General features: G+C 44.4%; 1 protein-coding gene across 2 annotated transcripts in view; it reads right to left on the bottom strand.

Annotated features, from left to right (window-relative positions):
• Positions 1–309: 309 nt before the first annotated feature.
• LOC119946753 (ADP-ribosylation factor 4-like) overlaps positions 310–26,084 on the bottom strand; it is a 50,118-nt gene continuing 24,343 nt past the window's right edge. For both annotated transcript variants that reach the window (XM_038768201.1, XM_038768200.1), the window contains exons 4-6: positions 19,304–19,375; positions 4,057–4,182; positions 310–1,525 (exon numbers count right to left, since the gene is read on the bottom strand). In XM_038768201.1, the coding sequence (XP_038624129.1) occupies positions 1,439–1,525; positions 4,057–4,182; positions 19,304–19,375 (285 nt within the window). In that variant the 3' untranslated portion in view covers positions 310–1,438. The remainder of the gene's footprint in view (positions 1,526–4,056; positions 4,183–19,303; positions 19,376–26,084) is intronic.

Genomic DNA, 26,084 nt, shown 5'->3' with positions numbered 1-26,084 from the left:
TTTTGCCTTGACTTTCACAAAAAGTTGCCTTCTAGCAACAAGGAACAATAATTTACCAAATTGGTGATAACCAACACTGCCTGAAGTACTTGAGGTTTCAGAAATATTCTGTTCCATGACCACAAAGTGTCCCTGCTATCCTTATCCAAGTGACAGTGAGAGTGAGGCAAGAACGTAGATGACAGTGCAAACAGTCACCCTTACTAAAGAACCACTCAAGAACTTTCCCTTCTTAACCACTGGTGTGTAAATAACGCTGGCAAAGTGAGCAAGATTTCTTTCCCGAATGAGAATATCACACTCATAACAGTGTCTCCAATGGGAGTAATATATTTGAACCAAAACTTTCAAAATTATTCTGCATATGTAATGGAACAAACACATGCATATATTTTCTGGGCAAGTTATTTTATAACATTAAAAACATTTTAATCAGAACAATTTTTACTTTACAGTTTTATTACTAATTAAATTCATGTTTTACAGTTTTATTATTTAAAAGTATTAATGTTTGTCAAATAACTATACTGAATACATAATAACAGCCCATTTTTGGACATTTTTCTAAAATTTAAACTTAAGTAATAAAGGTATACATTGGGGGGGTGTATGTTTAATACTGCATAGAAATGCAAAAGATAAACCTTTGGAAAATGTTCATTAGAAAAGTTAACCCATTTTCATAATTAAAAAACCACAACTCTATATTTTAAATCATTTAATCAATTGTAATTACAAACATTTTGAACTAATTTAATCCAGTAAATTTCCCAAAATTTATTCTGAAAATAGGCTCAACAATAAGCAAAACATTACCAGAAATATCTTAAATAGGGTATAAAGAATCAGGTTGAAACCTAAAGCAGCAGCTAACAAAAAGGATACTATATAATAACGGAAAATTTTGCTGGGTTGAAAAAGAATTGTTAATATGAAATTTTTTTAACTGTACAACCATTTTATTCCTCAAATTCCTCAAGACTGACTGGACAAGAAGAAAGTACTATTTAATTAAAAAATAATCCTGAATGAACAAGGCCTGAATTCTTTATAGCATTTTCTCAACTACAAGTAATATGAGAAACGTTTTTAAGCAAGTGATTAATTGGAAGCTTCGTTTTTGAATCAGCAAAATAATGAAGTAAATGGATAATTCATCAATACTATAAAGTAGCATAAAAAACATTAAATCATTGTGTGCCAAGGGATAAAAAAATTCTAAGCATACTGCTGCAAGCATGTACTTACAATTACTTAAAGGCAGTCAGCCTAAGGAGAGCAGTAATTTCTTTTCCAACAATTAATAATGAAGTAAGATGAAATGTTGCAATATCTTCCTCAAATCCTGCTCAGATCTCAAATGAGATGCAAATCAATTTAGGAGTAATAAAGCTAAACAAATTCTATCATATTTTCTCGTTAACTATTCAATTTTGATTTAGCGTTTTGAGAGCTCATTGGACAGCCAGTCCAACCCTTCATAAAGACCAGTTCCTTGAGTAGCACAAGTAGCTTGAATATACCACTGTGAAGGGGAAGAAAAATAAATTAATTCACTTACATTTATATTTTATCATTTCTAAAATTCAAGGTTTTTAATCAGGAATATTATAGCAATAGAAGATGCAGATAATCAAAACTTATTCAGTCGAGGAGCCTAGCAAGTGCTACATTAAAATCAGCTTTTGCTGAGGGTGCAGGGCCTAGAAATCCATTCTTTCACTCATTCAATCATATTTATTGAGTGCTTACTGTGTGCAGAGCACTGGACTAAGCACTTGGGAAGTACAATCCACTTATGCTAAAATTACTATGATAAGGACCATTGCTGATTTGAATTAGGAAGCACCTGCAGAAGTTAGCCCTAGAAGCACTTGCTGGGAAAATTCATAATCCATTCACATCAAGCAAAAATTTCTCACAATTTCAGCTCTCTTAATACTCAAAAATCTTAAATTTCATCTCCAGCAAACACTCCCAACTTAACACCAAGTTGAACAAACCCTCAAATATTTCCAGTATTTATAAATATAACTATACCCAACCTCAACAGTTGCCATAATGTTTATTCAATTGAAAATTTGATTATTTGGGGGGATTTTTGAAGTTGTAAACACTTTTATGTATGCTTCTTCCATTACAGTGTAAGTTTCTTGGGAACAGGGGATGTTTCACTTATTTTTACTGTACTTTCCCAGGACCTTAGTTTAATACTTTACATTTTGTAGGGGCTCAATAAATAATAATATTACTGCTGCTGCTATTGCTACTACTACTACTAGTACCACTGCTGCTACCATTATTACTACTACTAATAGGGACCAGTCTCTATATGTTACCAGCTTGTACTTCCCAAGTGCTTAGTACAGTGCTCTGCACACAGTAAACGCTCAATAAATACGACTGAATGAATGAATACTCAGGGAGCCTCATTCTCTAACTCTAGGAAGATTGAAACATATTCTGATGACTGAAAACAGGACCTCCTGATTGAAGGCATCCCAAAGAAGGGTTCAATCAACCACAGTTGCTCTACTACTGTGTACCATTTAAAAATATAGCTACGAGAGTCTTCTGGAAAACTACCAAGAGGTAAGGCATTTTATATTATACTACACTTCTATATTTACATATCTTATACTTCTGTATTTTGCCTATACTAAATTATCAAAAATTATACAAAAAACTAGAGTATTTCCATTAATGTGGAAACTACGAAGCTTAATTTGTTGAGTTAGAAATCATGTCAACATGAAAAAAAAAGTAAAGTACTGGAAACCCAATTTTATTCCCATTTTCAACCAATTTTTTTAATGAAATCTGAAGATTGCTTTAAAGTAGTCAAAACATTAATAAATAACAAAAATTATGATTAGTAATTCCCTCAATTATGGAAAATTATTATCTCATTCAAACAAAATAGAAGACATTAAATTGGAGCATAGAAGTCAGGACTTTGCATTTTCCCTTCTCTTCAGACCATCCCCTCTGAACTTTCTGCCTGCTCGACTGCCTACTAAACATCTTGTTTAACTGAACAAGGGCAGTTGGTATTCTACCACTCCAAGACCAGGTGTGCGATGGTCCTTTAGGCCTGTTCTCCATTTCGTGTGGCCAACTTATCATTTACACAAAACAGGTACACCAGGTGTTTTCCTGGTGTACAGGAAATACGACTGATTGATTTTCCCTTCTTTTATTCTTCCTGTCCCAACACAATGTCTGCCTTATTGGGGAGCTACGTATGTAAAAGTCTTGAGACAGAATGAAACTGTTCCTCCCTTAGCAAGGTCTAGATCTCTGGCCAGCTTATCAGTGGTATTTGCCCACCTAACTTCTACAATGAAGAGAACCTGACAGGGCACAGCAATTACCCCAAGTTGGAATTTACCGCAGCTTACCTTTAGAAATAAATCATGAATTGTGCTCTTCTGTCAATGCAAAACTCAAATACTGCACCAGTTGTATAAAAGAAACTACTTATTGCTTGGAGCTGAGTTGGCCTTGACTAGTAGAGGAAACTGCCTGTTGATCACTGGTCCTTATTAAAGCCAGCAGAAATAAATTTGTCTCTAATACATTTATCACTGAGTAGCAGCATAGCACAGTGGATGGAGCATGGGCCTGGGAGTCAGAAGATCATGCGTTCATGGATTCTAATCCCGGCTACACAGAATGTCTGTTATATAATCTTGGGCAAATTACTTTACTTCTCTGTGCCTCAGATACCTCATTTGTAAAATGGAACCCGATTTGCTTGTATCCATGCCAGCACTCAGCATATAGTAAGCACTTAACAAATACCACAACTAATATCATTATGTAATGGAACAGAACACGGAGTCCATGAACTTTTCTTCAACAGTAACATGTAGCTTTGGTTTATCCCCTGACTCTAAACCTTTCATAAATAATGAGCGGACTCACAAGTCTCAATCTAGAAACGAGAAGTGCCTAATAAAGTTGAAATCTGCCAGCTCTGTCCCAATAATTAAAATAAAACTATAACTGTACTAAATTATAGGTTTAATCTCAGGAAACTATACAATTACTTACAGTTCGGTTACGGAGAGCCTGAAGACCTAATTTGTCTGTCATTTCACTGATTGCCATAGCATTGGGTAAATCTTGTTTGTTAGCAAAAAGGAGCAATACTGCATCTCGCAGTTCATCTTCCTGCAGCTGAGGAAAAGGCCCAAAGTTAATAAATTATTCCAAAATAATTACAACTGAAATCAAATTACTGTAAAACATCTACCTATTCTAGAAATTAATGGTGATTAAAAAACACCATTAAAAACTAAAATAGCTTTCTTTCTCCAACCAAAAATAAAGATGAAATACTGCTAGTTTCCACAATCATAAAGATGAAAGTAATCAGTTTCCTCAGTCAAAATTTCATTTTGTCCAATTCAAAAATACAGCCAGTTTCACCTCAAATACATTTTTAACTCAGCATTATGGAATCCCTAAATGTTCTTCCAACACCATGAGTACACTTTGGTATTACAATAACAGGCAAAGTAAAACTACAGTGCATATTCTTTCTTTAATTTGGAGTTTCATGAGAACATATTCCCTGAATTTTAAGGGAGAAAATATATTTTACTACTTGTAAAACCGAAGATATAGTCATTAGTCAGATCTAATGATGATGAGCTAACAAAATCAGCTGCTTATTCTTACAGTAAAAAAGACTGCACCAATGTCACTTTCATGATTCTGACTCCCACAGAGAGGATTACAAAACTTCAGTGCACAAAATGCAAGTCATACTGAGGAAAATATGCACTCATCAATGAAAATGAAATATCAGACTGTCAGTATATAAATCAATCATGGTATTTGTTAAGGACTTACTGTGTGACTTCCCAGACTGAGCCCCCTCCTTCCTCTCCCCCTCGTCCCCCTCTCCATCCCCACCGTCTTACCTCCTTCCCTTCCCCACACTACCTGTATATATGTATATATGTTTGTACATATTTATTACTCTATTTATTTATTTATTTATTTATTTATTTATTTATTTATTTATTTTGCTTGTACATGCCTATTCTATTTATTTTATTTTGTTAATATGTTTGGTTTTATTCTCTTTCTCCCCCTTCTAGACTGTAAGCCCACTGTTGGGTAGGGACTGTCTCTATATGTTGCCAACTTGTACTTCCCAAGCACTTAGTACAGTGCTCTGCAAACAGTAAGCGCTCAATAAATACGACTGATTGATTGATTGATTGCAAAGAACAGCACTAAGAACTTGGGAAAGTAAAACTGATTTAGCAGACGTTCTCTACCCACAAGGAGCTTAGAGTTCAGAGAGGAGGACAGACACCAAGAAATAAACTGCAAATATGTGGGGTTGAGGGTGAATGAATATCAAGTGCTTACAGGGCACAAATCCACATACATAGGTGACACATGGGAGAGGGAGTAGGGAAATGAGAGTTTAGTTGAGGAACACCTCTTTAGAGGAGGAGAAGTGGTTTTAAAAAGATGTGGAAAGTTGGGGGTGAGTGGTGGTCTTTCAAAAATGAAGGGGGAGGGAGATAGTTCCATGCCAAAGGATGAACTAGGATTCTGGCATGAAGATGGACAAGCTCTAGATATAAGTGAGTAGGTTGACACTGAAAAGAATGAAATGAGCCCCTTTTAGACTGTGAGCCCACTGTTGGGTAGGGACTGTCTCTATATGTTGCCAATTTGTACTTCCCAAGCGCTTAGTACAGTGCTCTGCACATAGTAAGCGCTCAATAAATACGACTGATGATGATGATGATGATGAAGTGGGCTGGCTGGGCTATAGTAAGCAATCAGGAGAGCAAGATATGAGGGGATTTAAAGATGATGGTATGAAATTTCTGTTTGATATGGAGGTGAATGGGCAACCACTGGAAGTTCATGAGGTGCGAAAACATGGACTGAAATTTTTTTTAGAAAAATAACCCAGGCAGCAGGGTGAAGTATGGAATGAAGTGGGGAGAGAAAGGGGTTAGCAAGTAGACACCTGCAGTATTCAAGGCAAGATGGAGTAAATATTTGGACCAGCATGAAAACATTGCATGGAGCTGAAAAGGTGGATTTTAATTATGTACACACTGTGTATCTGGGTTGAATGAGAGAAATGAGTGAAGACTACAGGTGTGTGAGATAGAAAGGTGGTGATGATGTCTGGTGACAACAGCCCAGCTTTTTACATTACCATCAGCTGCCTGTCATCACATTAACCCACATCTATGTTTACTCCTAAATATTCTTTATTCTCAAAGAACCAAAGATCTGCTTTAAATTCAGCAATTTAATCACGGAAGTACTGGATTAAGATGTTGACAATCTCTCTTTATTACCCCTAAGTGACCCCACCAAGTCTCCTCAATGCCCTCCCTCCAATCATCCTGTCCTCCCTTTCCAGCACCACCCCATCCTCCTCCAACCAGCCCCTCCCCATCCCTTGTGGTACTCCATCCCCCCTTCCAATACACATTATCCCGTTTCCAAGCTGCCTCTCATCCCACTTCCCACCATAATCCCTGGGCCAAAATGTCATCTTACTCCAACGGCTAAATCTGCCCTTTCCTCTCCATCCAAACTAATACCACACAATATCCAGGCACTTATTGTATCTGAACTTGACTATGGATTCAGCCTCCTTGCTAATCTCCCTGCCTTCTGTTTTTCCCCTCTTCAATCCATACTTCACTCTACTGCCCGCATCATTTTTTCCTCAAAAACACTCATTTAGTCTATGTTTCCCTACTCCACAAGAACTTCCAGTGGTTGCCAATTCACCCTGCCATCAAACAGAAACTCTTAACCATAGGCTTCAAAGAACTTCATGCCCCCATCTACCTTACCTACCCAATTTCCTAGTTCTACCCAGCCAGCATATTTTGCTCTCCAAAGCCAACCTACTCATTGTACCTCAATGTCACGTACTCTCCCCTAACCTCTCAGCTACCTGATGCCTCTGGCCCACAAGTGTCTCTCTCTTCAACAAGAACATGGATGAAGGATAGTTTTCCCATAATGAAGCAGGAGTTTCAAAGGCGACAAATGGCTAAGGCTACTGGGAGGAAGTTCAGATGAAGGGGACGGGGAAGGGTTGGGGAAGTGTTGGATGGGATTGACCTGACAGGGCTGAAATGGGGTGAGGGAGAAAAGAGGCAACACTAGGATAGGATAACAGAATGGAATGGAGAGTCAGTGGGAAGGGCTTTGATAAGCAGAATTGAGTAGGGATGCTGGGAAGGAGGAACAGATTGGGTTGATTAGGGTGGAGACTGAAGGGACAATGTGGGGCCAGATAATTTTTAGGGATATAGGTGAGAGTGTCAACTCCTTAATCAAGAGGCTGTGTTGATTAACTGCTGAACTGAATGCAGGTCCCAGACTGATTGATTATAAACTCCTGGGTCACATCAGCCATGTGTTTTGGACAGATGTTATGTCAAAAAAAGGTAATGAATCAGCTTGCACCAGGGATGTTAAGTTCGTAGTGATAACACAAAGCTAATTTGCTGCCCCAGAATTCTGCCTCCTAGACAGCACGACTCATGCGACACTAGACAAGAGAGCAGAAAATTTCAACAAGAAAGCCAGCATGTACTGGAGACAGTAAAACAGTATGTACCAGGAGCCAGTCAAAACTAAAATCCTTTTAGAATTGTAGTTCTGTCCTACCATTTCAAACGCTGAGAAAACTGGACTCCATGTAGACTCAAAAAATGTCTCCTTAAGAAATTCCATTAGTGTCATAAGCTGTTCTCAACAGCAGATTGTAAGAAAGGATGAAAAACAATAGAGTTCTTTATGAATTATGTGACCCACACCTCTTCACCTGCCTTTGTCCCACAACCACTCCCCTCAAATCTGTTTCCTCACAGAGACCTCTGATCTTTTGATCCCATCCAATTTTCTCATCATCATGCACTGTTTAGTCTCCATACCCAAATTACTTTCTCTTGACACACAAATTAACACTCAACACCTCCCTCTCCACTGAACTCTACTCACTCCCTGTCCCTCCACCGATTTTGTACTACTAACCAACAGCCCTAATCACCTCCACAGTACATTTCATCTGCTCTTGTAGATGAGCTGAGAAGCAACACTGGCAGAAATCTGGACACCAAGCTGATCTTACCCATCTTAGATTCATTCTCACCTGTTTTAATTCTGCCCTCTCTTAAGACTGACATTATTTCTTCATACTTCATACTTATTGACAACCCTTGCCAATTGCCTATGACAGTTAACTCCCTCCTCAAAAGCCCAACTCTTCTATTACCCATCTCTTATTAATACTACTATCTCAATCCTGAAAAAAAAAACCCTTTCTTGACTCCCATCTACTTCCTCTCACTAGAGTGGTGGGGAAAAAGAGATAAAGAGAGATAGGCATCTCAGCCAGTCATAGCTCTCTCCTGCAGTGTTAATCCATTGGATAGGGCTGGGGATACATTTGCCATTTGCCCATCCCCACTCCAATTATAATAATGATGATGGTATATGTTGTGTGCCAGGCACTACACTATGTCCTTTCCCCCCCTTCTAACTGCTACTACATTAACGTAAGCACTTATCCTATCCTGCCTTAATGATTGTACCAGCCTTCTTGCTGACCTCCTAGCCTCCTGTCTCTCCCTACTCCAGTCCATACTCCGTTCTGCTGCCCAAATAATTTTCCTTCAAAAACATTCAGACCACGTTTCCCCAGTTCTCAAGAAACTCCAGTGGATGCCTGTCCACCTCTGTTTCAAACAAAAATTCCTCACCATTGGCTAAGAAGCACTTGCCCCTCCTAACTCAACTTGCCCCCTCCTAACTCAACTCACTACATTCCTATTACAACCCAGCCCACACATTTTGTTCCTCTAAATGCTAAGCTTCTCACTGTACACTGATCTTGACTATCTTTCCACTTACCTGTTGCCCACAGTCTACTTCTGGCCTGGAACACTCTTCCTCTTCACATTAAACAGATAATTGCTCTCCCCCATTTCAAAACCTTATTGAAGGCACATCTCCTCCAAGAATCCTTCCCTGACTAAGCCCTCCTCTCCTCCTCTTCCTTGCTCCTTCATTCATCCACCCTCCCATTCTTACAGCACACATGTATATATCTGTGTGTATTCATATTATTTATTTATTTGTTCTTTTATTTATTTATCTACCTATCAATCTATCTATTTATTTATATCATTAATGTCTGTCTCCCCCTATAGATTGCCAGCTTACTGTGGGTGGAACATGTCTCTTTGTTGTTATACTGTAATCTCCCAAGCGCTTAATAGTGCTTTGCTCAATACATACTATTGAATGAATGAATTAGTACAAGTAAATTGGGTTGGGTATAATCCCTGTCCCACCTGTGGCTCACAGTCTCAATCCCCTTTTAAAGATGAGGTAACTGAGACCCAGAGAAGTGAAGTGACTTGCCCAAGGCTGCAAAGCAGATAAGTGGGAGAGCTGGGAATAGAATCCATGATTGTTCTGACTTCCAGACCCATGCTTTATCCATTATGCCATACTACTTCACTAAAGATGCCAATGGGCCGGCTATTTCAAGGATTTAGTTTTCCGCCAAGAAAGCAGTAAATGGCAATTGACTTCCCCTGACCTCACCCTGGGCTTCAAGGCTGTCCATCACCTCGCCCCCTCCTACCTCACCTCCCTTCTCTCCTTCTACAGCCCAGCCCACACCCTCCGCTCCTCCGCCGTTAATCTCCTCACCATACCTCATTCTCGCCTGTCCCGCCATCGACCCCCGGCCCACGTCATCCCCCAAGCTAGCTCTCTTCCTCCCTTCAAGGCCCTACTGAGAGCTCACCTCCTCCAGGAGGCCTTCCCAGACTGAGCCCTTTCCTACCTCTCCCCCTCGTCCCCCTCTCCATCCCCCCATCTTACCTCCTTCCCTTCCCCACAGCACCTGTATATATGTATCTATGTTTGTACATATTTATTACTCTATTTATTTATTCATTTTACTTGTACATATCTAGTCTATTTTTTTTTATTTTGTTAGTATGTTTGGTTTTGTTCTCTTGTCTCCCCCTTTTAGACTGTGCACCCACTGTTGGGTAGGGACTTTCTCTATATGTTGCCAATTTGTACTTCCCAAGCGCTTAGTACAGTGCTCTGCACATAGTAAGCGCTCAATAAATACAATTGATGATGATGATGATCTCTTACTGCCAGACTAGAGTTGAGAGGAAGGGTGTGGGGACAGAACAAATTTTAAATGGGAGGGGCTGGGTGGGTAGCAGGTTGGGAATGCTGAAGGATTGGGAGGAAGGAACTGGGAGAGGGAGGAGCCCTCAGATCCAGTCTCTGTGCCTCCTGACCATCACTGAAACCTGCTCTCCACAACCATATTGTCTCCCCTGCTGCTCTCTCCTGACCAGACCTCATCTTCTCTCACTCCTAATCATTAGAAAAGCGAAGAGAGTTGGCCTCCTTAACCCAGTGATACTTGCTCACCATCTCTTCCTCTCTCATTTTCTATTCTTTTGAAGACCATATCATCCGTCTCTATCTTCCACTCCAATTACTGGCTGTCATTATCTACTGCTCACCAATTTTCTGAATCCTTCTGATGTAATTCTTAAATTCCTTCTTCCCTGCACTGAGCTTCAGAAAATTCAATATCCTTGGGCGTGTTCCTAACTGCCCCCTTCCCTCACTCTACAATTCAACCAACCTCATGCTCTATCCTTCTTCATATATTCATCAATTTGTACACATGATCTTTAGTCACCTTACAATCTCACCAAATTTGAAATCCCACTCTCCTTCAGGCACCCTCCACACAAAACTGTTCCTTTCCCACACAGAGACCTCATCATCTCCCTCCTTGCAACTCAGGCAATCAAATGCTTCTGATTTCAAGACTGTAAGCTCACTGTGAACAGGAACTGTGTCTACCAACTCAGCATTCCCATGTGCTAAACTGCTATGCATCATTAAGCGCTCAATGTCAATGATTGACCAATTGACTTCCACAACATCATCATCATCGATCGTATTTACTGAGCGCTTACTATGTGCAGAGCACTGTACTAAGCTCTTGGGAAGTACAAATTGGCAACATATAGAGACAGTCCCTACCCAACAGTGGGCTCACAGTCTAAAAGGGGGAGACAGAGAACAAAACCAAACATACTAACAAAATAAAACAAATAGAATAGATATGTACATAGAAAATAAATAAATAAATAAGCAGAGTAATAAATATGTACAAACATATATACATATATACAGGTGCTGTGGGGAAGGGAAGGAGGTAAGGTGGGGGGGATGGAGAGGGGGACGAGGGGGAGAGGAAGGAAGGGGCTCAGTCTGGGAAGGCCTCCTGGAGGAGGTGAGCTCTCAGTAGGGCCTTGAAGGGAGGAAGAGAGCTAGCTTGGCGGATGGGCAGAGGGAGGGCATTCCAGGCCCGGGGGATGACGTGGGTCGGGGGTCGATGGCGGGACAGGCGAGAGCAAGGTACGGTGAGGAGATCAGCGGTGAAGGAGCGGAGGGTGCGGACTGGGCTGTAGAAGGAGAGAAGGGAGGTGAGGTAGGAGGGGGCGAGGTGATGGAGAGCCTTGAAGCCCACAATTGTTCTCACTTCTCTTGATGCAAAATCCACACCCTCACCTCCACTCTCTCCACTGATGTATCATCTACCTCTAATACCCACTCGAACTATGAGTCATGGTCACCTACTGCCCCCTAGGCTGCTCCCCCAACTTTCTGAACCATTTTGATCCCTTTATCACATTCCTCTTCTCATTCTCCAGTCCTGTTGATCCTTGGGTACTTCAATACTCATGTGAATGTCCCCTATGACTCTTCCACTATCCAACTCTTCTCACTCCTCTTCTCCAGTGACCTCCTACTCCACCACAACTCACAAACTCATGAACTGGGCACACAACTGATTTTAAATCTCTGCTCACCCCACTCTTCAAAAAACTCCAGTGGTTGCCCTTCCACCCCAGCATTAAACAAAAACTCCTCACCACTGGCTTTGAAGCACTCCACCACTTGGCTCCCTCCTATCTTACCTCACTACTCTCCTCTACAACCCAGCTCGCACACTTCGCTCCTCTAATGCCAAACTTCTCACTGTGCCCCAGTCTTGCCTATCTCACCGCCAACCGCTATCCCACATCTTGCTTCTGGTCTGGAACACCCTCCCTCTCAAATCCAACAGATAACTACTCACCCCACCTTCAAAGCCTTATTGAGGTGCATCTCCTCAAAGAGATCTTTCCAAACTAAGCCCTCCTTTCCTCTTCTCTCACTTCCTTCTATGTCCGTCTGCCTTGCTTCATTTGTTCTTCCCCTCTCCCAGCACCAGAGCACTTATGTATCTGTCACTTATTTATTAACGTCTGTCCCCCACTTTAGGCTCACTATGGGCAGGGAACGTGCCTGTTTATTGTTGTATTGTATTCCCAAGTATTAGTACAATGCTCTGCACACAGTAAGTGCTCAGTAAATATGCCTGATTGAATGAATGACTGCTCACCGATTCTACCCTTACTAATTCTGAAATTCCTCTATCAGAGCACAATCTCCTTACTTGCTTTCTTTTTCATACACCCCTTTCTGCAAATCTGTCCTCTTCCCCAACACATTACTACATTATTTTGATCCCCTCCAATATTCTATAGCCATCCTATTCCATTTGTTCTCCATACCCAAACTAACTTCTTGTCTTGTGCCTCTTGGAGGAGTTGTGCCTTCACTGAGCCTTTGAAGAGAGGGGAGAGTAATTGTTTGTTGGCTATAAGGAGGGAGGGCATTCCATCGAGTCATCTTCGACCCATAGTGATGTCTTGGGCACACCTCTCCCAGAACACTCCACCTCCATCTGCAATCATTCTGGTCGTAAATCCATAGAGTTTTCTTGGTAAAAATATGGAAGTGTTTACCATTGCCTCCTTCCATACAGTAAACTTGAGTCTCCGCCCTCCATTTTCTCCCATGCCGCTGCTGCCCAGCAAAGGTGAGTTTTGACTTGTAGCAGATGGCCTTCCACTCACTAGCCACTGCCCAAGATAGGAATGGAATGGATATGCCTCTGTCTGACTCTCCCTCCCACAGTCGAGACTGGGAGTACTACCTTCACTGACACATAAATTGATGACCTCAACATCACCCTCTCCACTAAATTCTACTCCCTTGTTCTCTGGAAACAGGCAGAATCTCCTCACCCTCGGCTTCAAGGCTCTCCATCACCTAGCCCCCTCCTACCTCACCTCCCTTCTCTCCTTCTACAGCCCAGCCAGCACCCTCCACTCCTCTGCCGCTAATCTCCTCACCGTGCCTCCTTCTCGCCTGTCCCGCCGTCGACCCCGGCCCACGTCATCCCTCTGGCCTGGAATGCCCTCCCTCCGCACATCTGCCAAGCTAGCTCTCTTCCTCCCTTCAAGGCCCTACTGAGAGCTCACCTCCTCCAGGAGGCCTTCCCAGATTGAGCCCCCTCCTTCCTCTTCCACTCACCCCCACCTCCATCTGCCCGTCTTACCTCCTTCCCTTCCCCACAGCACCGTATATATGTATATATACTGGTACATATTTATTACTCTATTTATTTATTTATTTTACTTGTACATATCTATTCTATTTATTTTATTTTGTTAATATGTTTGGTTTTGTTCTCTGTCTCCCCCTTCTAGACTGTGAGCTCACTGTTGGGTAGGCACTGTCTCTATATGTTGCCAACTTGTACTTCCCAAGCGCTTAGTACAGTGCTCTGCACACAGTAAGCGCTCAATAAATACGATTGATTGATTGATTGACTTCACAGATACGCTCCTCTCCTGACTTTCCTCTTCTCTTTCTGAATCCTCCTTCTAAGGGTCCTCCTCTATTCCCTACCCCAAAACTTTGGGATTGTCTTATGGCTTAGTTATGGATACTCTTCTATTCTCCCTTTACACCCACTCCTTTTCATTCATTCATTTATTCAATCTTATTTATTGAGAGTTTGCTGTGTGCAGAGCACTGTACTACACGCTTGGGAAGTACAAATAGGCAACATATAGAGATGGTCCCTAATGAAGCAATCAATCAATCAATCAATCAACCAATCAATCATATTTATTGAGCGCTTACTGTGTGCAGAGCACTGTATTAAGCACTTGGGAAGTACAAGTTGTCAACATACAGAGACAGTCCCTACCCAACAGTGGGCTCACAGTCTACAAGGGGGAGACAGAGAACAAAACCAAACATATTAACAAAATAAAATAAATAGAATAGATAGGTACAAGTTAAATAAATAAATAAATAAATAGAGTAATAAATATGTACAAACATATATACAGGTGCTGTGGGGAAGGGAAGGAGATAAGACGGTGGGGATGGAGAGGGAGGCGAGGGGGAGAGGAAGGAGGAAGGAGTCTGGGAAGGCCTCCTGGAGGAGGTGAGCTCTCAGTAGGGCCTTGAAGGGAGGAAGAGAGCTAGCTTGGCGGATGTGGGGAGGGAGGACATTACAGGCCAGGGGGATGACGTGGGCCAGGGGTAGACGGCGGGATAGGCAAGAATGAGGCACGGTGAGGAGGTTAGCGGCAGAGGAGCGGAGGGTGCGGGCTAGGCTGTAGAAGGAGAGAAGGGAGGCGAGGTAGGAGGGGGTGAGGTGATGGAGAGCCTTGAAGCCGAGGGTGAGGAGTTTCTGCCTGATGCGCAGATTGATTGGTAGCCACTGGAGATTTTTGAGGAGGGGAGTAACATGCCCAGAGCGTTTCTGGACAAAGACAATCCAGGCAGCGGCATGAAGTATAGATTGAAGTGGGGAGAGACACAAGGATGGGAGATCAGAGAGGAGGCTGATGTTGTAGTCCAGACGGGATAGGATGAGAGCTTGAACGAGCAGGGTAGTGGTTTGGATGGAGAGGAAAGGGCGGATCAATGGGCTCACAGTCTCAAAAGGGGAGACAGACCAAAAAAAAAACAGTAGACAGATGTCAATACCAACAGAATAAGTAGAATTATAGCTACATATACATCATTAATAAAATAGAGTAATAAATATGTATAAATATGCAAAAGTGCTGTGGGGGGGAAGGGTCAGGGGGCAATGGGGAGGGGAGGAGGAGGAGGAGAGGAAAAAGGGGGTGCTCAGTCTGGGAAGGCCTCCTGGAGGAGTTCAGCTCTCAGTTTGGCTTTGAAGGGAAGACTTTTAGACTGTGAGCCCACTGTTGGGTAGGGACTGTCTCTATATGTTGCCAATTTGTACTTCCCAAGCGCTTAGTACAGTGCTCTGCACATAGTAAGCGCTCAATAAATACGATCGATGATGATGGAAAGAAGAGAGCTAGTTTGGTGGGTATGTGGAGAAGGGCATTCCAGGCCAGAGGTGGAACGTGGGCCAGGGGTCGAAGGCAGGACAGGTGAGAATGAGACACACTGAGGAGGTTAGTGGTGGCAGAGGAGCGGAGTGTGCAGGCTGGGCTGTAGAAGGAGAGAATGGAGGTAAGGTAGGAGGGGGAGAGGTGATGGAGAGTTTTGAAGCCAAGAGTGAGGAGTTTTTGCTTGATTCAAAGGTTGACAGGCAACAACTGGAGATTTTTGAGGAGGGGAGTGACATGCCCAGAGCATTTCTGTACAAAGGTAATCCGAGCAGCAGAGTGAAGTATAGACTGAAGTGAGGAGAGACAGGAGGATGGGAGATCAGAAAGGAGGCTGACGCAGTAATCCAATCGGGTTAGGATGAGAGACTGAACCAGCAAGGTAATGGTTTGGATGGAGAGGAAAGGGTGGATCCTGGCATTGTTGTGGAGGTGAGACAGGCAGGTTTTGGTGACAGATTGGATGTGTGCGGTGAATGAGAGAGCAGAGTCAAGGATGACACCAAGGTTGCACGCTTGTGAGACGGGAAGGATGGTAGTGCCATCTACAGTGACCAGAAAGTCAGGGAGAGGACAGGGTTTGGGAGGGAAGATAGGGAGCTCACTCTTGGACATGTTGAGTTTTAGATGGCGGGCAGACATCCAGATGGAGATATCCTGAAGGCAGGAAGAGATACGAGCCTGGAGGGAAGGAAAGAGAACAGGAGTGGAGAGGTAGATTTGGGTGTCATCAGCATAGTTGAAGCCGTGGGAGCGAATGAGTTCACCAAGGGAGTGAATACAGCTGGAGAAAAGAAGGGCACAGCTTCAACTCCACACAGATGACTTGCAAATCTTCTTTCTTCACCCTGGTCTCATTGTTCATTAGTTCATTTAGCCATTCAATCATATTTATTGAGCAGTTACTGTGTGCAGACCACTATACTAGCACTGGGGAGAGCACAGTACAACAATGAACAGATATGTTCCCTGCCCACAATGAGCTTAAAGTCTTCAGAGAGAGACAGACATCAATACAAATAAATTACAGATATGTTCATAATTGCTATGGGGCTGGGAGTGGGGATAAATAAATGGAGCAAGTCAGAGTGACACAGAAGGTTTGGGAGAAGAAGGGAAGGATCAGTCAAGGAAAGCCTCTTGGAGGAGTTATGCCTTCACTAAGCCTTTGAAGAGAGGGGAGAGTCACTGTCTTTTGGAAGGAGGGCTTCCAGGCAGAGGCAGGATGTGGGAGAAATGTTGGAGGTGAGATAGATGAGATTCAGGCACACTGAGAAGATCAGCATTAGAGGAGCAAAGTGCTCAGGGTGGATTGTAGCAGGAGAATAACGATGTGAGGAAGGAAGAGGTAAGGTAATTGAGTGCTTTAAAGATAACAGTGAGGAGTTGTAGTTTGATGAGGGGAAGAATGGGCAACCAGGGCTCGCTGTCACCTCACCCCCTCCTACCTCACCTCCCTTCTTTCCTTCTACAGCCCAGCTCGCACCCTCCACTCCTCCGCTGCTAACCTCCTCACTGTGCCTCATTCTTGCGTGTCCCACCGTCGACCCCCGGCCCACGTCCTCCCCCTAGCCTGAAGTGCCCTCCCTCCGCACATCTGCCAAGGTAGCTCTCTTCCTCCCTTCAAAGCCTTACTGACAGATCACCTCCTCTGGGAAGCCTTCCCAGACTGAGCCCCCTCCTTCCTCTCCCCCTCCTCCCTCTCCCCATCCCCCCACATTACCTCCTTCCCCTCCCCACAGCACCTGTATATATGTATATATGTTTGTACATATTTATTACTGTTTATTTATTTATTTTACTTGAACATATTTATTCTATTTATTTTATTTTGTTAATATGTTTTGTTTTGTTATCTGTCTCCCCCTTCTAGACTGTGAGCCCGCTTTTGGGTAGGGACCGTCTCTATTTGTTGCCAACTTGTACTTCCCAAGAGCTTAGTACAGTGCTCTGCAAACACTAAGTGCTCAATAAATACGACTGAATGAATGAACCACTAGAGTTTCTTGAGGAGTGGGGACACATGATCTGAATGTTTCTGTAAGAAAATGACCTGGGCAGCATACTGAAGTATATACCGGAGTGGGGAGAGACAGGAAGCAGGGAGGTCACCAAGGAGGCTAACAGAGTAAACAAGGCAGAACAGGGTAAGTGTATGGATTAATGAGGTAGAATTTGGGATGGAAAGGAAAGGGCAGATGTTGCGGATGGTGATGTTGTGAAGGTGGGACCAACAGGATTTAGTGATGGATTGACTCTGCAGGTTGAATGAGAGAGGAATCCAGGGTAACGTCAAGGTTACGGGCTTTTGAGACAGGAAGGATGGTAGTGCCGTCCACAGTGATGGAAAAGTCATGGGGAGCACAGGGTGGGAAGATAAGAAGGACAAAATTATCTGTACCTGTTACCCCATCTGCAAAATGGCAATTAAGACTATGAAACTTTACTTAAGGGATACATATCCGAATGGAGAAGTGATGCAGAAGGGAGAAGGAGTTGGAGAAAAGAATGGTTAATACTGCATAGCATAGTGGATAGAGCTAACCATTATCCATTATCCACTAGGGCCTGAGAGTCAGAAAGTCATAGGTTTTAATCCCAGCTCTGCCTCTTGTCTGCTGTGTAGCCTTGGGCAAGTCATGTCACTTCTCTTTGCCTCAGTAACCTCATCTGTAAAATGGGGACTAAGACAGTGAGCCCTATGCAGGACAGGGACTGTGTCTAACCCAATTTGCTTGTATCCACCCCAACACTTAATACAGTGTCTGGCACACAGTAAGCACCTAAGGATAATAACAATAAGGCTGTGAGGGTGGGGAGAGTGATGGTTTAGCACATCTGGAAGGGGAGGGAGTTCCAGTCAAGACAGAAGACATGGGAAAGGGGTCGATGGTAGAACAGACAAGACTGGGATACAGTAAGCAAGCTGGGCTCTGTAACATGGGACATGGACTATTTCCAATGTAATTAGTATGCATCTATCTCAGTGCTTAATACAGTGCTGGCACTTAGTTATCACTTAACAAATCCCATAAAAAATAAAATTAATTAAAAAAAAACAAAAAAACTAAGACTATAGATGGCAAATTTCTGTGGAAGGAAGGAGGCACATCACAAACTACGAAGATACGTTTTCATTATTATTGTTTGAAACTTATCCCTGCAAAGTCTGAAGTGTTCCCACACTCTGGCATAACGGGGTTGGTTCATGTTTATTATGCTGGGTACAGTCCCTGTCCTGCAAGGTGCTCAAAGTCTACATAAAAGGAAGAAACACAGTTAATCCCCATTTAACAGCTGGGGAAATTGAGGCACAGAAGAGTTAAGTGACTTGTCCATGGTCACCCAGCAAGCAGTTGGCAGAACTGGATCTAGAACCAAGGTACTCTGATTCCCAGACCCGGGCTCTTTCCACTGGGCCACACTACTTCCCCTTTCCAAATGGCAAAGTGGTGATGCCCCACAACTGGTGAGAGAGTGGGAAAATGGTATGCCTCAGCTTTGGGAAAAGGGGAAAATGATTGGGAGAGTGTGGGGGGCGAAAGGCGGGGAGAGGAATTTTCTGACCCTCCCAGTCAGAAAAATTGCGGATGAGTTGTTCAATATTGGTTTATACAGAAATTTAGGGATGTAGAATAGAATGGCTAGAGGTGTCAGATGGCCAGTCCATAAGATGCAAATCAAGGAGGGCATCACACAATTCCATCAGACATCATGTTCCCACTGTTACAAACACATTGGGCTAATATAGCACTACACTTGTGCAGTAATAATAGGGCTATGTTCTTCAAATTAAGATTTAAACCCAGCAGCATTCAGGCTGGAACTCATTCTTACCAAACACCAAATTTTAAATTAAGAGAGAAAGTGAGAGAGACAGAGAGAGTGTGTTTGTGTGTACCCTTGTGGGTGAACTCTCTCTCTCTCTTTCTCTCTTTTAATTTCAATTATATACATATATTCACCATTTTCTGTAGCTCTTCTGCTCCTTCCAGAATTCTCTCACGGTCATTGCTATCAACAACAAAAATGAGACCCTAAAAGAAAAAAAGTGCTTTTAATAAACACGTAAAATCACATTTAAAGGGGGAAAAAGCCACACTATTTCCTTTTAGTCTTAATACTACTACTAATAATAATGATGGCATTAGTTAAGTACTTACTATGTGCCAAGCACTGTTCTAAGTGCTGAGGAGGATACAAGGTAATCAGGTTGTCCCACAGTGGGCTCACAGTCTTAATCCCCATTTTACAGATGAGGGAACTGCTCTATGCACTACGCCTGTATCTCCCTCCAATTACTCCATCACGGTCCTCCACTGCTGCCCCAAATTCCAGTCAACTCCATCTTATCCAACCTTTCCTGACTCCTTGGACCACAAATCTCTTTTCCATCCTGACAGCCAAACAGTCAACTAATCAAACAATCAATCAATGGCATTTATTGAGCACTTACTTTTAGAGGGCACTGTACTAAGGACTTTAGACTGGACAATAAGTCTCTGTCTTTTGATGCAAAAATGAGAAGCACCATGGCTTAATGAGTAGAGCACGGGCCTGGAAGTCAGAAGTCTAATCTCGACTCCACTATTTACCTGTTTTGTGACCTAGGGCAAGTCACTTAACTTCTCTGTGTTTCATTTACTTCATCTTTGTAACAGGAATTAAGATTACAACCACATGTGGAACAGGGACTGTGTCCAACCTACTGGACTCAGGGAGTATTTCCCTACTCCCTGACACCTAGCACTTAGAACAAACAGTGCCTGACACAAAGTAAGCACTCAACGAATACAATAACAAAATCCATGCCCTCAATCCCTGCTCCCGAGGAATTTACCATCCACTTGGGGAGACACACACTGAAATAAGTTACAAGTTAAGTGAAGGTGATGTATTCAAGTACAGTGGTGGGGAGGGACTGAAAAGAATACCTAGATGCTTAGCCGATGGGACTAAGTGCATGGATAGGTAAAAGGGAGGGAAAATAGAATCAGGGATTGAGAGTTTAGTTCAGGAAGGATTCTGGAAGAGATACAACTTCAGTCCCAACCAAATGCAGCCTGTGAAACTCGTGCTCTAAGGTAAGCACGCTCCCCTTCATCCTTAACAGGTTGAAGATCCAGTCACTGCTCCTCTTCCCCATCACTGATTCCTGGCTCTCCCCAGACAACACCTTTCGCTTTAAACTCTCTCCCAATGGGTAAAAATAATAACAGTATTTGTTGAGCGCTTACTATCTGCCAAGTACTGCTTTAAGCCCTGGGGTGAATGCAAGCAAATGGGATTGGACACAGTCCCTGTCCCACATGGGACTCACAGTCTCAATCCCCATTTCACAAATGACGCAACTGAGACTCAGAGAAGTGAAGTGGCTTACCCAAAGTCACACAGCAAAGTGGCAGAGTCAGAATTAGAATCCATGAAGACTCTGATTCCCAGGCCAGCACTCTAACCACTAAGCCAGGTTGCTTCTTTTCTGTACTATACTGTACTTTACTATACTAAGTGCTTGGGAAAGTACAATACAACAATGAACATTGACATTCCCTGCCCACAATGAGCTCAAGTCTAGAAGTCGGGGAGACAGTCATCAATACAAATAAATAAAATTACAGATATGTACATAAGTGCTTTAGGGCTAAGAAGGAGAAGAGCAAAAGGATAAATAAAGTTACAGATACACACATAAGTGCTTTGGGGCTGAGAGTGGGGAAGAGGAAAGGGAACTAGTGAGCGTGACGCAGAAGGGAATGGGAGATGAAGAAAAGTGGAGCTTAGATGGGAAGGCCTCTTGGAGGGGATGTGCCGTCAATAAGTCTTTGAAGCAGGGGAGAGTGGTAGTCTGTCGGGTTAGTGGAGAGACAGGATGCTTCAAGCAAAAAGCAAGACAGGTCGGCTACAAGACAGGTGAGACAGAGGCACAGAAGATTAGCACTACAGGAGAGAAGTGGGTGGGCTGGGTTGTAAAAGGAGAGAAGTGAGGTGAGCTAATAATAATAATAATGGTATTTGTTAAGCACTTACTATGTTATGTGCCAAGCACTGTACTGAGCGGTGGGGTGGATACAAGCAAAGAGTGGGCAAGATGATAGAGGTGGATGAGCAACCACTGGAGTTTTTTGAGGAGTGGGGTTACTTGTCCTGAACGTTTTCATAGAAAAATGATCTGGGAAGCAGAGTGAAATATGAACTGGAGTGGGAATAGAAATGAGGCTAATGCAATAATGCAGGTGGGATAAGATGAGTAACTGTATTAGTATAGTAGCAGTTTGGATGGAGAGAAAAGGGCAGATTTTAATGACACTGTGAAGGTGAGACCGACACAATTTGGTGACAAACTGAATATGTGGGTTGAATGAGAGGAGTCAAGGATAATGCCAATGTTATGGGCTTGTGAGACTGCAATGATGATGGTGCTGTCGACAGTGATGGGAAAATCGGGGGAGTACAGGGTGGGACCCCATCCCAGTTCTCCTTTCTCATCGCTACCCCTCTTCCCACTGTCCCCGCCCAGGCCCCTGCCAACTCATCCCAATCCAAACCCTCCCCACCCCTCACACCCTTCCCCCCACCCCCTCCCTCCACAGCTGCTGCCAAGTGCGTGGCCTTTGGAACCCTCGCTCCATTATAGGTAAGCTCCTTTTCATCCTGGACTTATAGGAATAGGTCTCTATAGGTCTCCCTTCCAGCTCTCTACTCCTTCTCGCCCTAACTGAAACTTGGCTGTCTCCGGATGACTAGGTCTCTTCTGCTGCTCTCTCCAGTGGAGGACTCTTCTTCTCCCAACTCCCCCAGACTCACCGGAAAAGGAAGTGTCGGTTTCCTTCTTGCCCCCCAATGTCGCTTTCGCACTATCCTTCCCCCTGCTTCCCTTTCCTTCGCTTCCTTTGAAGCCCACATTATTTGCCTCTACCACCCCCTCCAGATTCTTGTAGCCGTCATCTACCGCCACCACTGGCCCCACCTCCAACTTCTTTAACGATTTTGACCCCTTCCTCACCATCCTTCTCTCCTTTTCCATGCCCACTCTCATCCTCGGGGACTTCAACATCCACATGGATATACCTGGTGACTCCTCTGCTGCCCGCCTTCCATCTCTCCTTGACGCTTGCCAACCTCCTGCTCCACCCCACGTCGCCCACTCACCAACTTGGTCACACCCTCGACCTCATCATCTCCCACTGCTGCACTATCTCCACCCAACCAACTCTAAAATCCCTCTCTCTGATCATAACCTTCTCACCTGCCTCCTAACTCACACTCTTTTCCCCTGTAAATGTATATTACTACCTCACAGAGACCTCTGCTCTCTTCACCCCATACACCTTTCTGAGCGCCTCCCACCCCACCTTGCCTCCCTTTCCTCTCTACCCAATCCTGATGATCAGATTACTGCTCTCAACTCTACCCTTTCTACTTAGCTCGACTCCCTCGCTCCCCTTTCCTTTCGCCGCTCTCGTACCACTAAACCACAGCCCTGGATCACTGTCACTGTCTGCCTCCTTCGCTCTTATGCTTGAGCTGCTGAACGCTGCGGGCGAAAGTCTAAACACCAAACCAACCACGTTTACTTCAAGTTTATCCTTTCCTGCCTTAACTCTACCCTCTGCTCTGCCAGACAAAACTACTTCTCCTCCCTTACTGACACTCATGCCCATCATCCCCGTCAGCTCTTCCGTACATTTAACTCCCTTCTCAGGCCCCCTGTTCTTCCCCCTCCTCCTCCCCTCACCCCCAACGATCTGGCCTCCTACTACATTAGTAAAATTAACTCCATCAGGTCTGAGCTCCCCAAAGTCACTCCTCCCCCTTCTCCAACTCCCCAGCTCTCAACCCTCTCCGCTACTCCCCCATCCTTCCCAGCAGTATCCTCAGATGAGATCCCCGGCCACCGGTGCTTCTGACCCCATTCCCTCTCATCTTATGAAATCTCTCACCCCGCCCCTCCTCCCATCCTTAACTTCCATCTTCAACTGCTCACTCCCCACTGGTTCCTTCCCCTCTGCCTTCAAACATGCCCAGGTCTCCTCCATCCTAAAAAAACCCCTCTCTTGAGCCCACCTCCCCTTCTAGTTATCTCCCTATCTCCCTCCTACCATTCCTTTCCAAAGTCCTTGAATAAGTCACCTACACCCGCTGCCTTGAATTCCTCAATGCCAACTCTCTCCTCGACCCCCTCCAGTCTGGCTTCCATCCCCTACATTCCACCAAACCTGCCCTCTCAAAGGTCAACAATGACCTCCTGCTTGCCAAGTCCAATGGCTCCTACTCTATCCTAAGCCTCCTCGACCTCTCAGCTGCCTTTGACACTGTGGACCACCCACTTCTCCTCCACACTGAGGGACGCAGGCACCCGGGATGGACCCCCACCGTGGCCTTCTTGATCCCGGAATTTTCCCGGAGGGCCCCGCAGACCGGGGGTGGCACTGAGCTCCAGTCCAGCCCCACTTCCAGCACGGCCTTCCTAGGCTGAGTCCCCTTTTTCCTCTCCTCCTCCCCATCCCCCTGGCCCTACCTCCTTCCCCTCCCCATAGCACCTGAATAGATGTTTGTACAGATTTATCACTCTATTTTACTTGTACATATTAACTATTCTATTTATTTTGTTAATGATGTGCATTTAGCTTTAATTCTATTTGTTCTGGTGACTTGACATCTGTCCACATTTTGTTTTGTTGTCTGTCTCCCCCTTCTAGACTGTGAGCCCATCGTTGGGTAGGGACCATCTCTATATGTTGCCAACTTGTATTTCCCAAGCGCTTAGTCCAGTGCTCTGCACATAGTAAGCGCACAATAAATACGATTGAATGAATGAATGAATGAACACACTATTCAACCTTGGCTTCACAGACTCTGTCCTCTTCTGGTTCTCCTCTTATCTCTCCGGCCATTCATTCTCAGTCTCTTTTGCAGGCTCCTCCTCCCCGTCCCATCCCCCTACTGTAGGGGTTCCTCAAGGGTCAGTTCTTGGTCCCCTTCTGTTTTCTATCTACACTCACTCCCTTGCTGAACTCATTCACTCCCATGGCTTCAACTATCATCTCTATGCTGATGACACCCAAATCTACAACTCCCATGGCTTCAACTATCATCTCTATGCTGATGACACCCAAATCTACAACTCTGCCCCTGCTCTCTCTCCCTCCCTTCAGGCTCAGGTCTCCTCCTGCCTTCAAGACATCTCCATCTGGATGTCTGCTCACCATCTAAAACAAACATATATACATATAAACAAACATATATACATATATACAGGTGCTGTGGGGAAGGGAAGGAGGTAAGATGGGGGGATGGAGAGGGGCACGAGGGGGAGAGGAAGGAAGGGGCTCAGTCTGGGAAGGCCTCCTGGAGGCGGTGAACTCTCAGTAGGGCCTTGAAGGGAGGAAGAGAGCTAGCTTGGCAGATGGGCAGAGGGAGGGCATTCCAGGCCAGGGGGATGACGTGGGCCGGGAGTCAACGGCGGGACAGGAGAGAATGAGGCACGGTGAGGACATTAGCTGCAGAGGAGCGGAGGGTGCGGGCTGAGCTGTAGAAGGAGAGAAGGGAGGTGAGGTAGGAGCGGGTGAGGTGATGGAGAGCCTTGAAGCCGAGGGTGAGGAGTTTCTGCCTGATGCGCAGATTGATTGGTAGCCACTGGAGATTTTTGAGGAGGGGAGTAACATGCCCAGAGCGTTTCTGGACAAAGACAATCCAGGCAGCGGCATGAAGTATAGATTGAAGTGGGGAGAGACACAAGGATGGGAGATCAGAGAGGAGGCTGATGCTGTAGTCCAGACGGGATAGGATGAGAGCTTGAACGAGAAGGGTAGCAGTTTGGATGGAGAGGAAAGGGCGGATCTTGGCAATGTTGTGGAGCTGAGACCGGCAGGTTTTAGTGATGGCTTGGATGTGAGGGATGAATGAGAGAGCGGAGTTGAGGATGACACCAAGGTTGCAGGCTTGTGAGACAGGATGGATGGTAGTGCCGTCAACAGGGATGGGAAAGTCAGGGAGAGGGCAAGGTTTGGGAGGGAATACAAGGAGTTCAGTCTCGGACATGTTGAGTTTTAGGTGGCGGGCAGACATCCAGACGGAGATGTCCTGAAGGCAGGAGGAGATGCGAGCCTGGAGAGAGGGGGAGAGAGCAGGGGCAGAGATGTAGATCTGGGTGTCATCAGCGTAGAGATGATAGTTGAAGCCGTGGGGGCGAATGAGGTCCCGTGGCTCAGTGGAAAAAGCCCGGGCTTTGGAGTCAGAGGTCATGGGTTCAAATCCCTGCTCCACCACTTGTCAGCTGTGTGACTTCGGGCAAGTCACTTAACTTCTCTGGGCCTCAGTTCCCTCATCTGTAAAATGGGGATGAAGACTGTGAGGCCCACGTGGGACAACCTGATCACCTTGTAAATTCCCCAGCACTTAGAACAGTGCTCTGCACATAGTAAGCGCTTAATAAATGCCATTATTATTATTATTAAGGGAGTGAGTGTAGATCGAGAACAGAAGGGGACCAAGCACTGAACCTTGGGGCACAGTAAGCGGATGGGAGGGGAGTAAGGGGATGGGAGCGGAGGGGAACTCCACAGAGTTCCTCCTCATTGGCGGTCTCCAGGGAAAAGTGCCCAAACTAGATTACAAGAAGTCAGAGTTTCCAGGAAGCTGCAAGGTTGATGCAAATGGAGAAGGAGAAAAATGAAGAGCAGAGAGGAAAAAAAGGCCTCTGGGAAGTCCCAGAAGGCACTGTGAAACGTTTCCACTGGTACAGAG

The sequence above is a fragment of the Tachyglossus aculeatus genome, chromosome Y3 (genome assembly GCF_015852505.1).
Source record: "Tachyglossus aculeatus isolate mTacAcu1 chromosome Y3, mTacAcu1.pri, whole genome shotgun sequence".
Classification (NCBI taxonomy): Eukaryota; Metazoa; Chordata; class Mammalia; order Monotremata; family Tachyglossidae; genus Tachyglossus; species Tachyglossus aculeatus.
This window is presented reverse-complemented; position numbering and strand designations above follow the sequence as displayed.